A 24,565-nucleotide genomic window follows, 5' to 3' on the forward strand; every position below is an offset into this window, starting at 1 on the left:
TAATGAGGACAAGTGGTATGGGACAATGGGACAACCGTTTAAACAGCATGACATCGTAGACTTTCAAATGCAACCACCGAATCGGGGTCGATCTTAAGACACCAATCAATCAATTATGTGCCTCAAAACGTCCATCCAAACAGTCTATGAGCTCGTGGACGACCGACATCACAAGATTCGAATGCTCTTTGCCCTTCACAATCCAATTTCTATCCTTTTTTCCTCTTTTATTTCATATAATCATGTATGGCGGAGCTGGAAATATGTGTGCGCCTCTTTTAACCCACCCTCCCGCCTCCCCATGGTTACCACGGCAACCCCCTTCCAGAGGCTCAGTATATGAGGCCATTTGATCGTTCCTTGTAAAATAGTGTATTATGTACGAGCCTTATTTTATTTTTAGTCTGGCATTATTGATCTGTCTTTAATGATAGTTAATTAAAGCAATCATATAATTGATAGAATCTCATCTCTGTTTATCACCCTGCTCTATCAATTAATAAAATCAAGGTGAGGCCTTTGTATCTGAATGGCACACTGGGGTGGGGGGGGGGGGGGGGGGGGGGTGTAAAAATAAAAATAAAAAAGATGTTTACTATGACTATAGCTGCTCCGCTCCGAGAATTTATGAGAATATCAAAATAAACGGATTTGATCAGCTGAGGTATGCGTTGTAAACTTCGTGCTAAATGCATAAATCCTGATTATTGATGTGACATTTACACAGGCCATCACAAAGGGTTCTTTTATTCATTTGCTTGTTTCTGATGTACTTTGGGCAAACATTTAAAAGGTGCTATTGTGACAAATGCGATAGTGTTTAACTTTAAGGCCCTGATGTCCTATAATTTGTCACAGATTGGGTGTCAGATCTCGGAGGGCTCTGCTATTTTATCTCATAAAAACAAACAGGATGCTGTCTTCTACAAGATTGAGTATTATTTATTGAGTATATTTTGGGCTCCAAAATCAATCAAATTTGGGACATTTCCCGTCCGAGGGTCGACTATTCAGATTTACAATTTACTTCCTGGACTATATATTTCATACATACACATATGTCCCCTTTTTATTTGCACGTTTGACCTTTTCCACAAGTGTTGCCTGTGGTGTGCTGTGACGCGCACCTCATCCAGGAGCTTCTCCACCGCGCGTTGTCCTTAAATTCAAGTCATAAATCACCAAAGACAAGTTTAGCTCACAGCTAGCAGAGTACTCCATCTTCGAGACAAAACTATAGCAAACCAAACGCTGCGATGCAGCCCTGTTAATGCGAGCAGCTGCCTTCCTTCCAAGTGCACGCTGAAGAAGCGTTAAGAGCAGACTTTTATCTGATGGCCTTGTTCACCAGAAGCCTATGATGTACGACCCACTGCACCCACTTCTCCACATGACCTTAGCACCCATGCAGCTCTTTTTATTGATTTATTTTGTATTTTTTTTCCTCTCGCAGAGCTGCAGGCCCGAGTCACGGTGCACGACCTCCCTCTAGTGGCGGAAGTTGCTCTTGTCCGCTCGAGATGACGAGTTTTGCAAACATGTACATGACAAACTTGAAAAGGTCGATTATATGAAATAGTCTCTGTGCCAGGCCTTGTACTGAGAAAAAGAAGGGGAACTTTTTTTTAAAACTACAAGCTCTTGCTAGCGTCGGCTGTACTTTTCGGCTGGCACAAAACCACCAAACAATTCTCTAAATGAAGGTCATGGGTGGGGAATACAGTGGGAGAGAAAAGTATGTGAACCCAATGCAATTTGTTAAATGTCTGCATAAATTGGTCATACAAGTCTGAGCTTCATATAAATCACAAGAATACAACAGTCTGCTTAAACTAATACCACACAAAAAAATTCTCTCTTTTCATATTTTGATAGAGCATACCATGTAAACATTCACAGGACAGGGTGGGAAAAGTAAGTAAACCCTTGGGTTTATATAACTGGTTGACCCTCCATGTGCACAACAATCAGGAGGACCTTTGGACCGTTCCTCTTTGTAAAACTGTTGCAGTTCAGCAAAATTCCTGGGAATACCTCTCTTGAGATCATGCCACAGCATCTCAATCGGGTTGAGGTCAAGGCTTTGACTGGGGCACTCCAGAACCTGTATTTTCTTCTTCTGAAGCCATTCGGTTGCTGATTTGCTTCTTTGTTTTGGATCATTGTCCTTTTGCAACACCCATCCCCTTTTGAGCTTCAACTGTTGGATAGATGGCCTCAAGCTCTCCTGCAAAATATAATGATAAGCATGTGAATTGATTGTTCCATCGATGATAGCAAGCTGTCCAGGTCATGAAGGAGCAAAGCATACCTTTACCACGATACTCTCGCCACCATGTTGCACAATCGATACAAGGTTTTGATGTCTGTGTTTTTCCCTCTACACGTGGCGTTGTGTATTCCTACCAAAGAATAACATTTTGGTTTCATCTGTCCACAGAATATTTTGCCAGAAGTGCTGTAGAACATCGAAGTGCTCTTTAGCAAACTTGAAACGTACAGCAATGCTTGTTTGTTTTTAGACAGCAAAGGCTTTCTGCTTGGCGTTCTCCCATAAGCCCCATTCTCGTTTCATGTTTTACGTATGATAGATTTGTCAACAGAGATATTGGCATTTTGCAGTGTTTTCTGTAAATCTCCAGCTGACACTCCAGTTCTTTTTTTCTTTTTTTTTTTCAGCTTTAAGCCACACCTCCAATCTTGTCTCATGGACTGGAATCCAGGTTGGCTCACACCTGACTCTGATCAGCTCTTGGACAATCCATAGAGGTTCACTTTTTTCCTCCGTCCTGTGAATATTCATATCCATTTGATGATATTTGTATATAATCTACACTATTTGTCTTAAATGTTTTGCTCAATGTCTATATGGAATTGTTTCACATTTGCACCTTTTTTAAGAAAACTGTCCATAACTCTCACAAAAGTAGTTTATTGTGCCTCTTACTGTTTATATGGCTTTTCTTTGTATAACAAGAGTTGACATAAACAATGGGTACACAACACATTGGCCATGTTGAAAAAGTAGAACGATGAAAACAGCATCATCTCAAATGTTCTGTCTCCATCAACATTCCATTAACATGGTAACAGCCCAGCAGAGAGTCATCACACAAAGACACTTTAGTGTGTGACAGCACCGTAACAGCGGACATCCTATGGCTGAAAACACGCTCACGCACAGTTAGCCCAAAGTCATTCAGAGCCTGGCTACGTTTTGAGTGAATTTGAAAGGGAATTTTTATTTGGTGAATGGTGAATCTTCATTGTCATAAGCCTGATTTTAACAGACAAATGTGAGGAAACAATATTTTGCACCATTATAAAGGATACAGATAACTTGTAGGATAATCTACAGCATTCTAAAAAAACAGTGATTCTCAAATTGGGCTCCCTCCAGTGGCATGCGAAAGAATCACTGCCTAAGTACAGTTCAGTTGTATTGAACTTTCGACCTCAATACGTTTGCATTCATTTCATGAACTATTTGTTTTCAAACATTTACTTAGGTGCAATTTTAATTCAACTTTTATGTGCAATGCAAATCATTTTTTTTCCTGATATCTGAGTGGAGTGTTAATGTTCAAACAGTGTATATTGTTACAGTGGCTTCCAAAGTTAGTATTTTAAAGTATCTTTTTAGGTGGCACTTGGTGTAAAATGTTTGCGTTACCACTGATCTAGAACATTTGGCATGCATAGAAAGAGAAAGGCTGTGAATATTTGAATAGTTATGAAAAAAATTCAACACATTCTTAAGTCATTTCCAGCTAAATATACACGTTCAACAAATACAAATTCACGTTAACTCAATTTGGCTTGGGTATGAATAATTTTGGGCTTAACTGTACACACACACACACAAACGCACTTGCACACAACTGAAAATGAGGAGACCTGCCCACATTCATGTTATTGGCCCTCTCGTCGCTACAGTTTATATTGCTTGAAAGAGAAGAAAAGTAAAATTCTGTATTTCTGCTGCTTTTCCCACGACTGCTTGCCAAATGAGAGATTTTGGCAACATAGAAATATAGAAATGATACATAAGAACACATATTCCTACACATTGAAAAGAGAAGTGAGGATATACACAAGAAATGATGATATAACGATGGCTTTTTTTGGGGGGGATGAGAAGGCAGCGTGTTGCATGGATGCCAGCCTGAGCGAAGGTCAGGCAAGGACGATGCTGGAAGTAAGTCACGCTGGCAACCATGCCACCTGCTCAGACTTCTTTGTCACCTTCTATGTACACGCAGAGGGGGTCGAGCTAATCAAAACGGGGTCAAGGATACACATAAATATTGCCTGTTTCTAGTGCCTGCAAGCAGCTAGTGTTTGGTCCTCATCGAAAAGCCCTGAGTCTTATTCTAAAATATCTTCCATAAGAATTTTCCTGCTTTCCACTTGCATACGTGTGTTCAATTGCTGCGCTGTTTTTGTTTGTTTATTTGTCCTCCGTGTGTGTATATATTTTCATTGACATCATCGGAAAGAGCTCCGAGGTTGATTGTATTGCCGGTTGAACATGCTCATGCAATTGTCTTGTACAAAAGTGCTACATGTACGATCAAGTGTAAATCTGCAACAGCTGAAAGTGTGTGTGTGTGTGTGTGTGTGTGTGTGTACGACCTGCCAGTAGTCAAACTCCCCCACCCTTAAAAATCGGAACTTTCCCAAACTTTGGCACAACATTGAATTCAAAAGCGGCGGCCTGAACGAGCTGAGCAAAAGAGAATGCTCCCAATTCCTCTGACAACAGAGATGTGATTATTCACTGCAACGTGACAACAGTCCTCATTGTTTGATTATCACTGTCACCCACAGTGAGGTCCCCTCCCCACTGCCAATAAAAAACAAACAGACTGTTGAAGTGTTACGGAAGACCCGGTCTGCATTCTGCTTTCCGTCTGAATATCTCCTCAGAAAAGCTCTTCAAAATAAACAAGGAAGTCATATAAAACCAGAATAACAGACAAAACTACAATGGTAAATGAACTTTCATAAATTGAGAAGAAAAAACAAAAACAATAACAACATCGATAACCACAAAAAAAAAAAGATTAACATAATGTGATTTGGTTTTGCCTTGTACTCTTGTTTGTTTTGACAAATGTGCTTTGTCCTCTTCAGATAGGAACAACAATAGTGGAGACATGAGAGCTTCGCTTCTTTTTGTCATGTAACATTCCCCTTAGCCTTGACAGGAGTTTGTGTGTGTGTGTGTGTGTGTGTGTGTGTGTCTGTTTTATTGTCGTCTCTCCTTTGCCCGATGTGTCTGGAGTTCATTTGTCATGGAGCATGTGGGCCACAGTTTAATGCTTCTGAACTCATAAGGCTCCGCTGTGGAGGACACCAGGATGTGAGGGAGGGGGAGCGCAGGAGGGTGAGAAGGCCAGCTTTTTATCGAGGTGCGAGATGGAGTGAGGTTATCTATGTGTTGTGTGTGTGTGCGTGTGCGTATATGTGTCATCAATCAGTGCATGTGTATGAAATGGGCTGTTCACTGAGCCCTCCCTACAAGGCCTTTCCTGTTGCCGTCTAAATCTATGGCATCCAGAACCCCCCACTGCTCCCCATCGCTTTCCGAGCCCCTGTCTCTCTCTTCATCGCCCACGTCGTCGTCGTCGTCGTCCTCCTCTTCCTCCTCCGGCGACGGCTCGCTGCCGTTCTCTGTGGCCCAGCTGTCGTCCTCGTCCTCGGCCTCCTGCTTCAGCACGAGGGTGGGGGGCAGAGGTGGCTGCGGGGGCGGGGGTGGCGGCGGGCTGTCGTTGCGCTCTGTTTGGTCCTCGAAAGCCTCCGGGTTCTCCAGCATCTCCCTGATCAGAGGAGGCATCGGGCCGGGGATTTCCATCTTCAGAGTGATGGCTCTCTCGGCACCTAAAAAATATGTATATATGTATTTATATAACATATGTGTTTAGTCTTCGCATATTGTACTTCAACACGGATACGCTTCATCATGAAGTCCAGTTCAGTTCAGCTTTTAAAGGCTAAACCTTGATCTAGCTTCTGTTGGGAGACGATTGACAATTACTGTAGTTTAAATGTTTTAAATAACTTTTTAATGGGGCAGCACGGTGTCCCACTGGTTAGCACATCTGCCGTACTGAGATTGGAGGTTCAAATCCAGGCTCCGGCCATCCTGTGTGGAGTTACTTTTCCCTGTGTATGCTTGGGTTTTCTAGCCTCCTTCCACATTCCAAAAACATATATGTTAGATTAATAGAAGACTGAATTATCTTTAGGTGTGAATATGAGTGCGAATGCTTATTTGTCTAAAGGTGCCTTGGCATTGGCTGGCGACCAGTCCACGGTGGACTGTACTCTTGCCCAAACGCAGCTGTGATATGCTTGGGCTCACCCGCGACTCGCAGGAAGATAAGCCATATAAAGAAATGATGAATGGATTCGATGGAGGAGACTGGAGAAGCTCACTCTCAATGTTCTGAACTACTATTCTGATCCCATATGATGACATAACAGACTGTATGTAGCTGAAGCAAACAGCATCTTTTTTCTTAGTAGGTAGTGCACTTCTACACAGTAAAAGCAATCAACTGATTATTATCCCCTCGGGCTGAGTCTGGGATGTGCAACTCTTCAACTCCTTCAACAAAAGTTCAGGTACATCTCAATAAATTAGAATATGGTAGGAATGACCATTCATTTCAGTACTCATAACATTATATACAGTAAATGAAACACTTTTAAACAAATATTAAATGAAACAAATACTTTTCAGAGAGCACATTTCTGCCTAATTTCTATCTTAAAAATCACTTTCATCGTTTCTTGACTGTTATGCAATATCCTAGTGTCTAGATATAGTACATTTTGGGTTTTCGTTTACTGTAAACTATAACCACCAAAATTATACAGATTAAAACTTCATGAAATGTTTCACTCTGATCGTGTGTAGTGCATCTCTACAATATGACTATTATATATCATTTTCTGAATTGAACTACCTAACTAAATCCTTTTGATACTATTCTATTTTGTAGAGATGCACCTGCTTGAGGAATATGGCACAGTAAGCAAAAGACAAGTATGAGGACATACAAGCCATTTTTATGGTGGCTCTTATTGTAGATCATCACGTTGTCCTCTAGGTGTCACTTTTGTCTTTGGGCTCACATCTTTATGAAAGGACCTTTAATGAGTGAGCAGGTTTTGCATGAAGGCGGTACGGTGGAAGGCTGCTTAGCACATCAGCCTCACAGTTCTGAGGACCCAGGGTTCATAAATGGCCTCGCACTGTGTGGAGTTTGCATGTTCTCCCCGTGCCTGCGTGGGCTTTCTCCGGGTACTCTGGTTTCCTCCCACATCCCCAAAACATGCATTGTAGGTTAATTGAAGACTCTGAATTGCCCGTAGGTGTGAATGTGAGTGCAAATGGTTGTTTGTTTGTAAGTGCCCTGCGATTGGCTGGCAACCAGTTCAGTGTGCACCCCGCCTCTCGCCCAGAATCAGTCAGCACGCCCGTGACCCTAGTGAGGATAAGCGGTACAGAAAATGGATGGATGGATGAGGTTTTGCAAGTGGAAGCAGCATCAACAGTTTTGGGATGCTTGCTACACTACAGTAAGTCAAGCATGCGCTTTGTATTGGTGACTGTTGTATTATGAATCCTGGTTTTGGGCTCTTACGTGAAATAAGCAGTAAGCAATACTATATAAGTTAACTGTTAAATTAACAACGACAATGCTGAACCACCTTGTAGGTACCATCCCTACTGCTATCTGTACTGTTAACAGAAGGGTGTCAAAAGGTGGTATGGCACAGATTGTTTGTTTTCATTATTGTCATTACCATTAGAGAATATCTATCGAAATACAAGTTGTCTTTACCCTTGGTGCTGATGCCCCTGAGGTCCGTAATTTTCATAAGCATTCGGGGGAACATGTGGGGCTTGTTGGGGCGACGACGGCGGGCGTAAATCTTTAGAGCCTCGAGTAGAGGCTCTTGCAGCTTATCCACTTTCTGGGGCTCCTCCAGATCCATACGATCTGATGAAAAGTGCAGAGAGAACCCATTATTTGTTGTTTGTTTTTTCAACCTTACATGTAGTCAATAATAAAATACACACAAATTCCCTTGATCGAACAGCGGCAATGACAAATTAGGCTGCAATACCTCCACAGATGAGGCAGATGGCACTGAGGAGGCCAGTTTCGGTGTCGTCCATCTCCAGGGGTAAAAGCTGGCCGGCAAAGGCAAACACCAAGTCTGTCAGCGGTCCAAAACCGGCATTGTGCATCTGAGTCCGGTTCAGAGTCAGGCCGTCAGAGAAGGTCATTGTGTCCTGTTCTGGAGTGTAGCGTGTGCAGATCCTCAGCATCTGTGGGGGTGGGGGGGGGGGGGGGGGGGGTACACTTGTTGGTTATCATGATTTGACTTCAATGAAAAATGGCCAGGAGATAAAACTGACATGCTCTTGGTGCGTAACTTATCTCATAGCCAATACCCAGCAAGGTCAATACAGAAGAGGTGAATCCTCTTGCATTACCAACCATGTCCAACAGATGCCACTATTTCTTTATATCAGAACGAGCTATTGGTTGTCATTCCATTAATAAGTCAATTACATGGAAAGAAAAAAGTTACTCACCAGAATGTCCAGGCAAGCAGACTTGAGAAGTGTGATCTGGTCAGCGATAGTGAGGGTGGTGAAACCTGGCAGCCGTTTAGCGAATTCCACGATCTTGATGATGCATTTGGTGGACAGCTCGCTGAATTTGTCCCATAGACCCAGATCAAGCTGAACGCGGTGGTCTGAGCTGGAGTTCTGAACACACACACACAAAAAAGCACAGACGAATCAGCGTGCTGCCTGCGGAGGCGGCGGACAACCGTGTTTGCATTGAACGTGTTTCCGAGCTCTCACAATGCATTTACATTTTACATCCATCAAAGAGGTGAAATCTATTTACATGTTGCATCAATCATTGGGAGGTCTCACAGATGGCTAAATGGGGAACTGAATTAATGAAGCCACCGTGACATTGGGAAAGCTACGGTGAATTTATGTCTATGCAACTTGGGAACTGTCAGTGACGCTCGAGTGTTAGCACACACTGGAAGTAAAACATAAAAGAAATAAATAAATGAAAAAAAAAGGGAAGGTAGGGGATACATTAGTGTGTGACTTACGGTGGTGTATTTGCCTAGTTGGCAAAGTGACGGGAAGGTTTCTTGATGAGCTTTGCTGACTTTATTGACCAACTCCTCGAGCTCTCCACTGAGCTCGTAGCTCTCTGGGAGCACCACCTCCTCCTTCACATCCTTCTTTTTCTTGTTTCTGTCATTGCGTACCGCTAAATGAAAACAACAACAACATAAAAAAGGAATTTTCCCTGGGCAAGCAGCAAAGAGAATGTTCTCTCGTGATCACATGTGACAAGACTCACGCGCTGTGTTGTTTTTACCAGCGTCACGACTATGGAAACCAGAACACACTAACAACTGAGGTTGCCCTTAACAGTATTAACATATTTCCTTTAGCGCAGCTTGGACGCTGGCTATCTCTATTTTATCGCCACTCTCTTCCTTGTCCATTTCTCTATCAATTTGATAGGCCAGTCTACTCTCTCCCTCCTCCCATTCTTTCCTTCCTTTCAGGATATCCAATAATAGCAGAGGCACAATGTGATCCCGGTCTTAACGTACATCCCACACAAAACATTACACCCGCGTGCGTGTCCCTGGGGCTGTGTGCGGTGCGACAAACTGCCATTTGCGCCCGGACATCCACCCGACTTTTAAAAAGGGCAGAAGTGCGCATCTTTCTTTGTGCAAACAGTGTGAATTCTGCCACCACGATGGCAAATGTAAAGGTTTTCTACTTGCAAGCAGACTTGGTGTGTTATCGTAAAAGAAAGCAGTCATATGACTACTCGAGTCACATTGACAATGAAAACAATTTGAATGGTGCTCCCATGACTCCTACATTACAGGACGGCACGGCAACGAGTCGCACGCACAGTGGGAGCTCTTCAATCGTTAGCGTTGACTTTGGTTTGTCAGCGAGACTTCCGCCATGGGTGCTGTCACATGACTCCCTTTCATCAATCCAACGGAACTACAGATGGCGTTTGACTCCATTTGACCAGTCAAATGGAGCCAGGCAGTCACATGATCGCACACAAAGGCTCCGTGGCCTCATACAGAGGCAAAGTTTTCAAAGTGAAACATTTTTGTGAAACTGGTAACAACAGAGAAAAGAACAATCCCTGCCTGTTGAGCATATTTGCTGTGTCATGAGTGCACACAAAGAAAGTTAATTCAAGACAATTTCATGTGGCAGAATGTGCCTTCATTTGTTAAAGATTACATTTATTATTGTTTCAGTCACAGTGACATTGTTGGGCAATATGTTAATTTGCACATTCCCCTTCTATCTTTTTTTTCTTTTCTGGGTGACATTCATGCTTTGATTTAAGCAGTACTTGAATAGTCTCTTAGTAATTATTTGGAATACTACTTTTTACTTGAGTCATATTATTCTAAAGTAACAGTACTCTTACTTGAGCACAGTTTGTGGAAACTCTCCCCACCTCTGGAAGTCTGTGAGTCTGCGTGTGAGTGTCTGGCCGTGAGCTGTGGCTGACAGCAGCTCCTAGGCGAGTGTGCTTATTGTGTATAGGTTAAACTGTTCACCCCTGCATCTGCGACTGTGGTTCTCCTTTCCAACATGCGAGGGAAACAATAAGTAAAGCTACTGTAAAAAAGCAATCGCGATACGGCAGAACGCAAACGATGAACCACGATACAGTGGAAAACAGATGGATTATCAAATGTTGTGAATTGCATAAAAATGATCACGATAACGATGAGGCAAAATGCCGGCTGTCATCCATTGTTATCCTACTGTGGTGCTATTCCTTTCTTTGAGGTCACACCATTTTTGTTGGTAATGCAAATTGCACAATAGTGAGCTGAACTGTTACCTGGTAAGAAACACGGCTGAAATCTGTCCATTTTGTGTATAACACATTGATAAATAGCTTCGTGAGGTGTAGTCAAATTCCCATCCCTCTTTGAGAGTCAAACTCCTGATCTGTTCATGAGTTTGTATATACCAAGTGGAGTTGTAGCACTCACCTTCCTTGGACATGCCGACCTCAAAACACTTCTGCAGCCTGCAGTACTGGCAGCGGTTGCGTGTGACCTTGTTAATCTGACAGTTCTTGTCTCGGTGGCAGGTGTACACCATGTTCTTCTGGATGCTGCGACGGAAGAAACCCTAAAGCGTCGGGAAAGAGCGAGATAAAAGGGGAGACGGCAAGAGAGACGGTCTCCATTATAGTCAAGCCATCAAATTATGTGACATTTAATTGCGAGCCACCCTTCCCTTTGAGACAATCTCTATTTTTAAACTTTGCAGTTCTATGCCCTTTCTTTCGTCGCAATTTAATTTCCTCAGGTAACGGAAGCCAAAGCAATTTTCCAAATGCTAGGAAAGCAGAGTAGTGTTACTACGGCGGGATCTTCTCACCTTGCAACCCTCACAGGAGCTGACCCCATAGTGATACCCTGAGGACTTGTCCTGGCACACAAAGCAGGGCTTGTAGACACGAGGTGGGGGAGGTGGAGATGGAGAACTGGGTACCATCTCCTCTGAGCTGGTGCTCTGGGTCTCCACCGCTGTAGAAGGGGGGGGGATGGAGAAAAAGAGCAGAGCACATGAGCATGTGATATGTCACAAATCGTTGTCCTACGGCAATGGAGCGCTCATATGAATACATGAAGCATGTCCACTGTTTAGAATTGCTTTCAAGGATGAAATGACAGCCACTGGCATTTATGTTCTCGGTGATTGATTTGTGAAGCCAGCAACATGCTGAGCGGTGTATATATACAGTGTGTGTGTGTGTGTGTGTATATATATATATATATATATATATATATATATATATAGGTTTTTGTTTTTTTATTAGACTTTACACTGATCTGATCGGCTCAAAAATTAGCACTTTATGTTCATCGGCTTTAATGTCATAGTTCGGTGAATTACGCATTTACTACGTGTCACCATCATGTATGAATTCAAAAGCTAGTTTATTTTTAGCCTTGTCACGTGTCTCGTCAAACTTGTCGGTGAAAAAACATGTCGGCGGTGAGGGACTTTTTTGCGACGTCTCAGATACGAAATCCATTTGCAAAACTGTGCAAAACTGAAGTACCACGTGGAGGAACGTCATCTAAATGCTTCAACAACAAATTTGATCAGGCACCTGAAGAATGTACACAAGGAGGAGTATGCCGCATTCAAGCAACGCAGCATGGAAAAGGAAAAGCCAACAACCAAACGGACGATGATGCAAACTCTGGACAACACCCGTGCAGACAGCCGTACAGTAAGTTAGCACCCATGGGAGCCCCCGCGACCTGACCTCGCAGAAATGGAAGAAAATGGATGGATGGATGGATGGATGGAAGTTAGCACCCATTATTTCTGTCTCAAATAATGTTGGTTTGACCTGACTGAATTTTAAATTTATGTCAGTGGGCAATCCAAGAATGCGCCCTAGTTTTCATTAATGTTTTACCGTTTATCTAAAATGCTAGAGAATACTTTTGAAGATCCTCAGTATAAAATACACAAGTATATACAGTAAATGAACACGTCGTTTAAATAGACACATTGCTCCATGTTGTGATCGGATGGATTGGTGATTGGTCATCAGATTTTTAAACTCGCTGGTCGGTGATCGGCCCCCAAAAATCCTGATTGTGTATAAAGCCTAATATATACAAATGAAGGGCCATAAACATTTTACTAAACCCAATTCAATTAAATCAGCGTAAGCAGGGTGAGAAGCTGTAATGCCAAATCTAGTTTCATCTGGATCTGATCTAGATTGGAGATTTGACATCAAGTTAAAAAGTGGAAACCCCCTTTAATGTGTCAAAACTAAAGAGTTCCCAATACAGTTTCACTAGATGCAATTCTAAAAGGTAGAAAAGGATCTATATTTTCAAATATTCTCCATCCAAAGGAATAAAATGAAGGTAATGTATCCCGGTTTAATTTTACAAAGGGCACATTTTATAGTCTATGTGTGAAAGATTGACATTATTATGTACAAATACTAGGCAGAGAGAGGAATAAAATATGAATTGCATGCGCCAACCTCAATTTCCGAGAGCCAATTACAATCCTGCATGTGTGAGTGCTTGACAGTTGAGACAAAACAGTTTTACCGTTTTTGCCGTTGACTTGACACCTCCTCTGATAAGACCAGGTGACAGAGCGACTCAAAACTGGCTGCTCGTCATTCCACAGACTGACACTGGCTCATGAGAACATCTAACACACACGCACGCACGGCTAATTGCATATTGCGCATATTGTCCGTGCTAAGAGTTACACCAGCACCACAATTGTAACATCAGCAAAGTAACCTCAAGTCATATACTGTATTTTGCTATGCTATGTTTATGATTGTGAATTTTATACCAGTGGAACAGATACAGGCCTGACATACACGCATCTTAATTCCCCTGGCAACATGTGCTAACACACATACAGCACCAAGCTCTCTTCACACATGCACCTCTTTCAACTTTCCCCATTAGTCACCCTTAAACTTCAACCCCCCCTTCAACTTGGTATCCTGCCACCCCCTGACACACAAACCCTATTTTTCTCTTGTTTCCTGGCCCTAAATTCCTCGGTGCAGCCCTGCCAGGTTTTAATAGAGGCCTCGGCTCGTAAGGCAGCCTATAAAGCTTGGCTGGAGGCCCCGGCCGGGCTGGCCTTCACTTTATTGGGACTCGGTCACCTTGGGCAGCTATTCACACTCACACCAGCTGAAGCGCCCTGCCCGTAAAAAAAGGCCAATCATAAAATAAAAACAGGGAGGCTCTAAAATTCGAACTTTTACAACACCCACCTCACCCCAGTGCCCTCAATGGAAAGCACAGAGGGCTAGCCTAAACTTAACCTACAACCCCTCCCCCCTGCCCCTTCTTCCCCTCTCTCACACCCAAGGCTGCAGCGAAAACCACCAGCTTGGCTTTTTACAAGGGAGGGGAGACTTCAAAAAGAAGAAAGAAGGACATAAATGGAGGAATTTGATTGGGAAGAGAGAAAGGGGAAGAGGAGGAAAGGGGGAGGAGAGGACACAGTGAAGGAAAGTCTTGTTCAAGACCAAACTGACCATTAGTACCACTTGTGTTGTGGCCAATGACAAGCTCATTGATGACGCTAACAGAAATATGTCAGAGATGTTTCATCTTGTCGGCTGCTTCTCAAACATCTGTTATCCATATAAATTTGACTGTTCAAATTTAACTTGTAGGAATCCGCTGGTAATTTTATCCCTCAAAGCCTTACTTTGCTGGAAGTAAAAATATTTGCCATTATCCTTTTCCAAATTTTCAAAAGTTGGCGGCGGCCTACAACAGTCCTCATTTCTTCTTGGCCGGAATGTCAGAAAGCGGGGGTCGACGGGAGCGCGGCAACCTTCTGAACGTGCCATGAACCTCTGTGTTTATGCAATAATAACGGAAGCAAATGAGGCTCCTGTATGAGTGCTGACAAGAGTGTAGAAAAAGGACCGATAAATGTGCTGTAACACACACTGGGTGACATCATCAAACGTGAGCCGAATACAAGCCATCCTGAAGAGCGTTTTTGGATGGCAAACAACAAAAGTTTGAAGATGGCTCCTCCGAAGTTTAGAACTCTTGGACTGGCTTTGCTGACCTCATTCAGTTTGCTCCGGTCAATTCACCCAAAACCACTTAGCCCAAGGCGCCATAGTAAGAGGACCCATTCAGGCAGCTGCCGTGAGCCCCTTTCCCCGGTCTCCTCAACTCAGCTCATCACTGTTTAGAAAACAAAGCCCTGTGAAATGAGAGGCCCTCCTTATCAGCGCTCCGATGCCTAGGGCACCATTTGCATGACAATCCACCCGCAGAGGCCTGTGAGCTGATGATGGACGGATGAGATGAGAGGGTGAGAGGTGTAGGATAGGTGGGTGGCTTCTGTTGTTTGGGAAGGGAACGGGAGAAGGGGCGGCGGGGGGGGGCAAGAACGTGGGCTAGTTGACTTATCAGTGGCCACTGTTGGTTTCCTGCCAGGAATCAACTTGCTAATCCTTTCTCTCATTGCGGCCCAGCTGCAGCGCCCAGGCTTAATGCATACACGCACAACCTGATCCTATTCAGTGGCTACAAACACCAGGAACAAACCAACACCAAACAACAATCCACCTGGGTTCCATTGCACTTATGTCCTCAAGATTGGGTGGGAATGAGTGGAATCATTAGCCTCATTAAGAGGGAATATTACACAGACAGAAATAGCATTTTATCTGGAGGTGACCTAACGTAGGTCAATTATTTTAAATTCTGGGTCATGTCAGTTGATCTACTTTAGGCTAGACATATATAACATAACAGCAGAGGGGGGGAAAGGCAGCGAGGAGGAAGAGCAGCATGTGGAGTTTCTGGTAACACGAAAGGCGCCTGTTGTTCACTAAACTGGAAATGGGAGTGTTTCTTATGAATGTGAGCAAAGGCGTGACTATGCGGCTCGTGCTTGGTGTTGCAACAGCCTGCTTTTAGCTGTGCAGCATATGACAGTCTGGCAGCGTAACAAGTACTCTTTCACAATAGGCCTGTAGATCTTGTCAACGTGACTTGTCCATAGGAGTGAATCTTTGATGGGATGTTGTTCCGTAAGTGCAACCGTGGCATACCACAGCGGTTGTACAGCGTGAACAATGTTCCATACATGTGTGTGAGCGATTGGCACGGTCCTGTTTGGAGGTGTTCCTCTCGCTCGTTAATGTGCGCAAGGCACGCTCACAGCCGCCTCCACGTTTGATTTGTAAAGGGCAGCCAGTTCCTAACAGTGTACCAGTGCGCTCCACTGTTCCCCATTAAAATGCCCTGTGTGTGAGGGGCTCATTATGTTCATGTTGCTGCTATTGGTGTGGCTGTGAGCGTGGGCATGTGGAGCCTTTGTCTCCATCTTTACCTTCATTAAACAGCCTGCAAAGCTTTGCGTGTTCCTGACGCAATTTGCTGAGCAGTAAAATGGTGTGAGGTTTTGAGGCAGCGCGTGAGAGAGAAGCACAAATTAGGGCTTCTCTGCTCAAAGAGGGTTATTTTACTGGGCAGGCAGAAGCGGCAGAAGGGGAACAGATTGAGCAGGAGGGGGATAAACAGTGTGTTAGAGGACTTGCTGCCACTTTTGTGGGTTCCCTTGCCTCTCTACCTCAGGAAGCAGATCTCCACCAAGAGCTGGGACTTTAAAAAAAAAAAAAAAAAAAAAAAAAAAAAGAGGAAAAGAAAGTACCACACCCTTGCCGTAGTGCCACTTTCCTCTTTGTCTCTCTACCCACGTCTTCCTGCCATCCCTCTAAGGCCTCTGCTGCAAGGTCCCACACACAACACACTCATTTCCTTCCCCTTTTTTGGAACCAGTTTTTCCTGAGGATCTCCGTCACTGCTTTTGTGGCTACGTCTATGTCCCGCTTACATTTCCCACAGCTCACATCATTCTGCTGCCTCGCTCAAGCTCTGTTGCACATAGTTGAGTCACCTGCAAGCTTTCATGTGAGAAATCTATCAAGAGTCCATTGTGTGACTTACACAAGGCTCAGGCCCCACACAAGAGCCCACACAATGTAACCTGCCCACAATAGGGTAAGAAATGGTTTCTATATTGTCGTGCTACAGCCAAAAGTCGGAAGGCAGGGATGTGCGTGTTGACAAGGAGGAGGTGACGCTTTCATTAAAGGTGCTGTGTAGTCGACAAAGTTGTCAATGGTTGTCAGAAACCTCATTAGCCGCGACACAGACTCACCTAAAGAAGCCCTGGCTAGCTGATTTGTGAAATCAGTCAAATATATCCACAAGCATAGGTTTGTGGCTACTGGGCACCTTCCTAAGTGACAAAAAGACACTCTAAGATGGTCAGTAGTTGTGGAAAAACACACACACACACCAATCCAGGAATTCACACCAGTCTGTTAGAATCAGCAGAAAGCTATGAAACGAGAGAGACAGGATGAAAACATATAATCTGAGAACATATTTAGTAAAACATTGTAGTATTTGCTCACAGGTGCCACAATGGCTGCAGAGGAAATCTTGGACTGTCGAGTACGACATGGCCTCCAAACACACACACGCTCCCCTGATAAAAGTGCACACACAGGCAGAGCAGTGGAAGAAAAAGGCAGCAGGTGGGAAAAGACAGTATCCCCTGGGCACATTTCGTTAGCCTAATAGTAAAGTTGCCTAAGACGAGCACATGGGTATTTATTTTATTGATATTGCAACACTTGTCAAAAACAACTTGTGCAATTAAGCTATGAGGCAAACAATTTTAAAAAGTGGAATTATCCTTCCAGTCAGCTGGTGCTCTCAAAACACCCCTTCTTCTTTACAGCACCTCATAAAAGAGCCTTTTGATATTTTCTTGATGGAGTCAGCCAAGCCGACATTTGGCAACAAGCATCCCCTTTTCCTGCAACACACAACACTGTCAAACACAGACATAAATTGGCTTCAAACGCCAAAGGGTCTGTCCCCAGTGAACCCAGTAAAAAGGTTTCCTTCAAATGTCCTTGCACAAAACCAGAGGAAGGAGCCATCTAAATAAAAAAACAAGGTGGGGAGGGAGGATTTAGAGGAAATATAATTAAAATCAAAGGATTTGACACACTAGATTTTCATGGCAAACAGGCAAAAGAAAACAGTCAAGTGCAGTTGTGTGGAAAATATGTGCCCTCTCATCCCTGTGGTGAGCTCCAGCTGATTGTTCATCTGCCCACCAGAAGAGAGCGAAGCACAGCTTCACTTCAGTGACTGGAGAGTGAACCCGAACCTGGCAATATGGCTCAGCCTTGGGCCATTGATCATGTCAAGAACACAGGAACAAGTGACGGGCAGGCAAGGAAGCAGACAGCAAGCGGAGGAAGCAGACAAGGAGAGAAGAGAGTCATCGAGGTAAGCCCACAGCCTTTGATCCTCGGGTTGTTTCTCGTCCTTACAGACTTCCTCTCACCATCTGTAGCCCTGGCTCTCACCTGTCTGTCTCTGGCAAGGTCTCCAACACTCATTCAATGGCTATTGCTTCCTCTCCACAACAATAGAAACCTACAAAAGTAGAAGTAGCACGGCCATGGTTGCAGCCTTGCTCTGTCAGAGGAAGTGAGGGGAGAGGAGGTCAATGTAAACAACAACAGTAGTACTCACTCCCACCCATTAGGGAAGCGCTGCAGACCAAAATGAGCAAATGCGAGCCTCAAATGGGACGAGACTAGAGCACAAGTCATTCCCAATCTGAATGAACACGTGTTAGTTACCCCTTTCTTTTTGTCAAGGTTTTATGAAGACTAACCCATTTATATCAAACCTTACTGACAAAATGACTGAGAAACTTATTTTAAGTAATGAATCAATCAGGGGCTGGGCTTGAGACACTGAGATGTTTTGAACAATTCTGTGCCTCCATCTTTGGAGACAGACCTTTTCAATTCAACCAAGACAAGCAAAGTCCATAAAGGCATGCTTGAATGAGTTTGGAAGAAACTAACAGTCTTGACCTCAACCCCATCATTAGGATGAACTAAAAACAGATTAGGAGTCAGACTTTCTCCTTGTCCAATATAAGTGACATCAAATTCCCCAAATTCCCACAGGCACACACCAAAACCTGGTGGAAAGTCTTCACAGAAAGTCAGTCATTTTGGCTCCAAGACACTTTGTTTACCTCCATTTCCTGTGGCCCAATATTTTTCCCGAGTATAGTGCAGCTACCAATCTGGCTTTGACCATAATACCTGTAAAAGAAACATTTTAAGTCAAACTAAGCGCAAGAGGAAGAATGACAAGTTCGAGTGAGCGAGCAACCAACAAGCGACTGTGGCTTTCCGGTGCCTGAATGATTTGCCATCCGTGCCACTGTGGTGACTTCTGAAACGCAAACAGTCACAATGGGCACAAACTCACCTCAAACTGGTTTATAGACAAATACTGTAACTGTGTGAGTTCATCTGAGAAGCTGCACTATTAAGAGGTTTTTTTTTTTTTTGCCAACAGATTAACCAGCTGGGCTAAACTTGAAGCAACAACCTTCACTTTAATGTTTCCCCCCCCCCCCCCCCCCCTTTTCTATCATAGTGGAACATTTTGCCATGTAGAGAATAGGCACAAAGAAAAGTTTAGTGTGTTGCCTTTGAATGTCTCTAAAGGGAATAGGTAAATCCACATCATTCCCATGTGTGGTGCGAGCGCAAGAACCAAGTATAAGGAAAAAGGACTGCACACTCAGAGAAGCTTGCCCATGAGAGTGTACCTTGCAGTCCTTCAGCATTCTTGAAGCAAGCATAAATCATCCCCGGCAGCGCCTCACTGCTTTGCTGGATGACTTCCTGTCTGTCAGTATAGCCGGCTGCTTCTCTCAGTGTTTTTTGGCATACATGCTCAAACTTGGGAGCGAGAGTTGACACATCCTGGCCTACAGACAGCAGGACTACAGTGAAGATAAGGTGTCTGTAGCCAGAGAGGAGCACCTACCTGCTCGCGAATGTGTCATGTGCAAAGTTAGAATGTGCTTCTTGTGTAAGACGTTCTGAGTCAGAAACCTGGTCAATGTCATCTTCTGATGAGAGATTAGGAAAGATGTTGGGCAGCATTAAGTGAATTTATAAATACATGAACATTCAAAAGAAAGCGCCGCTGGGAAAGCAGCGGTGAAACGAAAGGAAATATAATATATCGCTGTGGCAGGGAAAAACTTATGTCCAAAGTAAATAAATACAAATCTGACTATAACAGAACCAGAGACTCAAATAAACATGGACGTTTCCACATCTGTGCACGAGGCTATTTGCAGAGTTCACAGTGAGGCAAAAAAATGTGTGGTCCTGGCTCAAAGATATGACAGTAGGTTGGGGAGAAATGTGATGACAGAGCAGCTGTAAGATGTCAACGTGTTCTCTTGTTTCCTGCTTTGAGAAAAAAGTGTCTCCTTAGGGTGCCCATTCACAATAATCGTATCACAAAGTCTCAGCACAAATCAGCAGCTTGCAAACACCTTCGCCCTCACTCATACGTAAATAAACTAACGAATGCAAAAAAATAAAAAATAAATAGATTTTGTTGGAGTTGCAGAATTTATCTTCTACCTAGTCGTCTTTTAAATCCTCCATCACCCTCCACTCATAAGCCTGGACAATAGTTGTACAACATCAGCCCCCCACCACTCCCTGCCAAAAAACTGCTGCAAAAACACAGGCCATTCACACAGGGAGAACGCTCAAGCTCGTCTGGCTTCAGAGGCCCGTCTCGGCCTCGGCTTCTCATAAAAGTCAGCCCCTAGCAACGCTGGAGCCAAGGTGTCAGTCATTTACACTGTCATAACAGCGCTGCGCTCTTCTCACATGGCTTCAAGGTGACACGCGCATGCTCCTATATACACTGTACACACATCCACCTCAAAATGTTGCAGGCTCGCCGTTATAGATAAAGACGCAAATGCACCATCGCGTCTGCACTCACTCACTCACACTCACACACACACACACACACACACACACAAAGGCTGCCAATTGCCCACGCCTAAGAGCGAGGGATTCTGTTCTCAGTAAACAGCAACAATAGCAGCAGCCAGATATGAAGTGTGCAAACTATTATGAAAAGTCCACATTTTGCACAATGCTGATATGCAAGGCTGTGGGCTCAGAAAGCTCACAGTTTCACGTTTTGTGAGCTTTTGCTCAGATGTTTCAGCTGAACAGGATTCTGCCTGTTTTTTAATAACATGGATAAGAAGGATTGCGATCCAGTGCGACCTGACGTATTCAGTCTCCGCACAGTTGAATTTTATTTACAGCCGTGTGACTGACGTTGCTGGAGGGGGCTATAAACTGCCATTAGGGCCGCGCCAGATTCCAACAGGGGTCTGTGGAATCCAGCCTGGCACATTGACTGTCTCTGGATTAGACGCAGCAGTTTAGGTGCCCAAACGCCAGCCAAAACAGGCACGTAAACACTGCAGTCATTGACATATAGGAGTTTGCATATAGACCCCGCACACGCAACCACAGTATCACCAACTGTCATTTGTCTGTAAGCAGAATGGCACATGAAAGAGGGCTTGTGGAGAAGGCAACAAGCAATTGAAAAGATTGAATCTGTTTATTTATAGGCACCTTTGTATTATTTGTTGGTGGGATACTGCAAGTATGTATAAACTGAAAAACACTTCTTGTTAGCACTCTCTGGCCACAACATTAGGTACCCTCGAAAGGTGGACAACATAGAAACCTGCAGTTCTCCACCCCCTGAAACTGCAACCATAATTGTGCATTAAAACGTATCTGTAAAGGAAGACATTTTGATAGAGCACTTGTATTGTTTCTCAATCGATTGTGCAAGTTTTACTTAAATAATATGAATAATCTTGTGTGATGTAACACGGCAGACGCAATTATAAAATGGTGCATATAATATTTACTTACACAGTAAAAAAAAAAAAACAGCAGCAAGCATAATAAGATCTCTTCTGGCGCCAACCCATCTGTGTGTTTTGCTTAGTGTCAAATTGCAGAATAATTAAGGATCAGGACATGGAACATGTCACTCTAAACGACACTGAAGTTGTGGGAATGCTCTGGTTTACATTGCTTGTGTGCTTTGCTGCCGCATAATAGTTTGCTGAAACAAGTGAGGGTCCGCCCCGCTCTCATATCAATTGCAACCCAATGACCTTGGAGCAGCTGACTACTTAACCCTTTTAACTTTGGCACATTCATTTGACATTATCTTGAAAGGATCAACGGGGTTTATGTATACAGCAGCGTGGACAAGTCCTCATGAGAACATGAAGCTTTGTAGCACAAGTCTCCTGAATGCGCTCCGCCATACATACACCCCCACCCACTAACACCGCCACAAGAAAGATAGCACTATCTATCCAGCCCCCCCCAAGGCATTCTAATCTTTTAATTGAATCTTTTGTAATTATAATGAAATAACTGTGGCCTTCCATCAGGGGAAAATGATCAGGGCCAGAATGAACCTAGCGGTCAGAGGTAGCGCTTATTTTTCCAGCCATTTCTGTCAAGATTTACACCCATTTCAATCACCTTGTGTTTCAATGGAACTTTAACAAGGAGTTGTGTACGCGTGTGTGTGTTTGTGTATGTGATCGCACACAAGTTGACAGATCTGTTTACCATCCCATCAGTTTCTAAAGCGCGTCGGTTGCATGCTTGAGACCCAAATAAATGAAGACCCCCAAACAAATGAAAATTGGGAGCAAAGAGTGTGTTTTGGTGGGAGAGAAACATTTCCCCTTCTTGTGACCCTGGAGAACTGCTAAGCGTAATTGCCTCATTCTTCTAAGCAAATGAACATTGACAGAGAGGCAATTGGTCTGCTCAGGCTCCCTCAAATGGCTTCCCTGGCAGTTGACTAATTCAGTTCTCATTGACGTATGACTAAATCAGTGTCCATTATCTTTACGTGTAAGGCAGCTCAGATGTAGTAGCAGCCCTATGGCATAAGGCACTTAAGGGCATTACACAAGTCAAGCTGGTTGAAAGGGTCCCCTTTTCAGCGTGCTGACAAGGCTGCCACACATGGAGCAGAACTGACATTGGCCAGGCCGCAGCCCCTGACTAACCTCTGACATTGAGGTCTCCCTCTGGTGAACAAAAAAACAGGAAAACTGACCACACACTTAAATCCTCCGATTGTTTCTGGGCTGACAGCCAACAGTATTGACACTTATCACCGCCAGAGATTTACCACCGACACAAAAGGATGCACTTATTTTGTAGCAGGATTTAGAGAGGATAAATTTTTTTAATAGCACTTTGCACACTTTGTGTCCCCCTTAAACGGCAACCATTTTCAAATAAAGTGCTTAGCTTTACTTTATTCCAACTGCTTTGACAAAATGACACTGACAATGTTTGACTGCGAATTAATTCTGCGATTCTTTACAAACCATGTGGTTATTTTGGTGTGTGGTATCACGAGCCAGGGAGGCAGGTTTTTTGTGCGGTGCAGCTGGACCGTCTAATGAGATATCAGCCTCAAACATCAATTCATCAGCCTCATTGATGAGTATAATGAGGAGCAACTGCTTTGGTAAAGAGAGGCATTATGGGTCCTCGTGTAGGGATAGGGCGGCCTTGTTTACAAAGGTTATTGGACTTGAAACAGTACACCACAGCAGGCTCCACTTTGCTCTGCTCTGCTAGACTCCACTCCCATACCCTCGGGGCAGCTTCTCAGGACGTTTTATTTTTTTTTTTACCTCTTTGATTTTCTGGAACAAAGCAGAAAAGAAAAATGTACTTCTGGAATCCAGGTCTATTTTTTAAGTGTGTACATGTGTATGAATGAGTTTAAAGAGGGGGAGGGAGGAGGGGTTATAAATGCCTGATTGATTAAATAAACAAATCTCATCTTGTTATCATCAGGACTCCCCTCACTAAGCAGAGCAGGCCGTACTGGCTGGAGTCCCCCCCCTGGCCTCGGCCTCCACTGACAGGGCATCTGTCTTCATTAAAGCTGAGCCAGTGTGCATGACAGCCACTGAAACCCTGGTGTCTTCACGATTAATGAAGACAGATGACCCAATGGCCCCCACCCCAACCCAACAACCCTAGGCAGTGAAAAGGAACAAAAAGCAGGAGAATGGCCAAACAGAAAGAAATGAAAAATGATTAGAGGCCAATTTTGTTTACCAAACTGTCCCATCTCAAAGATTTGTTTCCACTATCGCAACTTCCTTCATACTTCGCCCACCATATCATGCACGCATAGACACACATTCACTCCTTTTCTAATCTTCCATACTTTCTCAGACAGCAACAGGGCATGGAAATGGGCCACAGTTTTGCCTGTCCACAGCTGGGCTTGTTGTCCCAGTCGGAGGGACGAGATGAGACAACTAAGGGAAGAAACAAATCCCCCCGTGCGCATTCCGCATTTCTGATTTATTCATTCATTTGCCCGTTAAATAATTCACCTACTTATTAATTCATGGCTTCGTGTTAGACTCGAGAGGAATATCATTATCCGTCTAGTATTCAAAAGCGTAAACAAACCTTCGACCTTTTCAATGGTGCAGTGGACTACGTTCAACTTTTATCATCTGTAATATTGAAAAGGCTCCATTTGTCATTAACATTTCATGACAACCGCACCAGAACCCTTTTTTTTCTGGTGTCAAGCCTACATGACGAAATGTGGATTAAGGCCAGGCAAGCACCACAGACACACTCTCTGTTTCTCTCTCACTCTCTCTCCCATACACACACACACACACACACACACACACACACACACACACTGAGCATATCATATCATAGCAGAGTTTCTCTCAGATGACTGAGCAGCTCAAACCAGCTGTGGGCTGAGGGGTGTGGGAAGAGGAGGAGAGGAGACTGTCCCAGTCTCTTCCTGTGCTGCTCGGTAGCCCCTGACAGCAGCCCCATTGGCTGAGCCCTGAGGGGTAAACAAGCCAGCTATGAAAGAAAGCGAACTAGGGAGTAAGTGTGTGGGTGTGAGTGTGTGT

The 24,565-nt window shown here is 43.9% G+C and overlaps 1 protein-coding gene across 5 annotated transcripts in view; it reads right to left on the bottom strand.

Moving 5' to 3' along the window:
- Positions 1–2,912: 2,912 nt before the first annotated feature.
- rarga (retinoic acid receptor gamma a) overlaps positions 2,913–24,565 on the bottom strand; it is a 51,646-nt gene continuing 29,993 nt past the window's right edge. For all 5 annotated transcript variants that reach the window (XM_061675599.1, XM_061675624.1, XM_061675607.1 and 2 more), the window contains 7 exons: positions 11,504–11,652; positions 11,110–11,251; positions 9,160–9,323; positions 8,618–8,794; positions 8,143–8,347; positions 7,857–8,015; positions 2,913–5,883 (listed from right to left, as the gene is read on the bottom strand). In XM_061675599.1, coding sequence (XP_061531583.1) covers positions 5,507–5,883; positions 7,857–8,015; positions 8,143–8,347; positions 8,618–8,794; positions 9,160–9,323; positions 11,110–11,251; positions 11,504–11,652 — 1,373 coding nt within the window. In that variant the 3' untranslated portion in view covers positions 2,913–5,506. The remainder of the gene's footprint in view (positions 5,884–7,856; positions 8,016–8,142; positions 8,348–8,617; positions 8,795–9,159; positions 9,324–11,109; positions 11,252–11,503; positions 11,653–24,565) is intronic.

This window comes from Phycodurus eques, chromosome 1 (assembly GCF_024500275.1).
Source record: "Phycodurus eques isolate BA_2022a chromosome 1, UOR_Pequ_1.1, whole genome shotgun sequence".
NCBI lineage: Eukaryota > Metazoa > Chordata > Actinopteri > Syngnathiformes > Syngnathidae > Phycodurus > Phycodurus eques.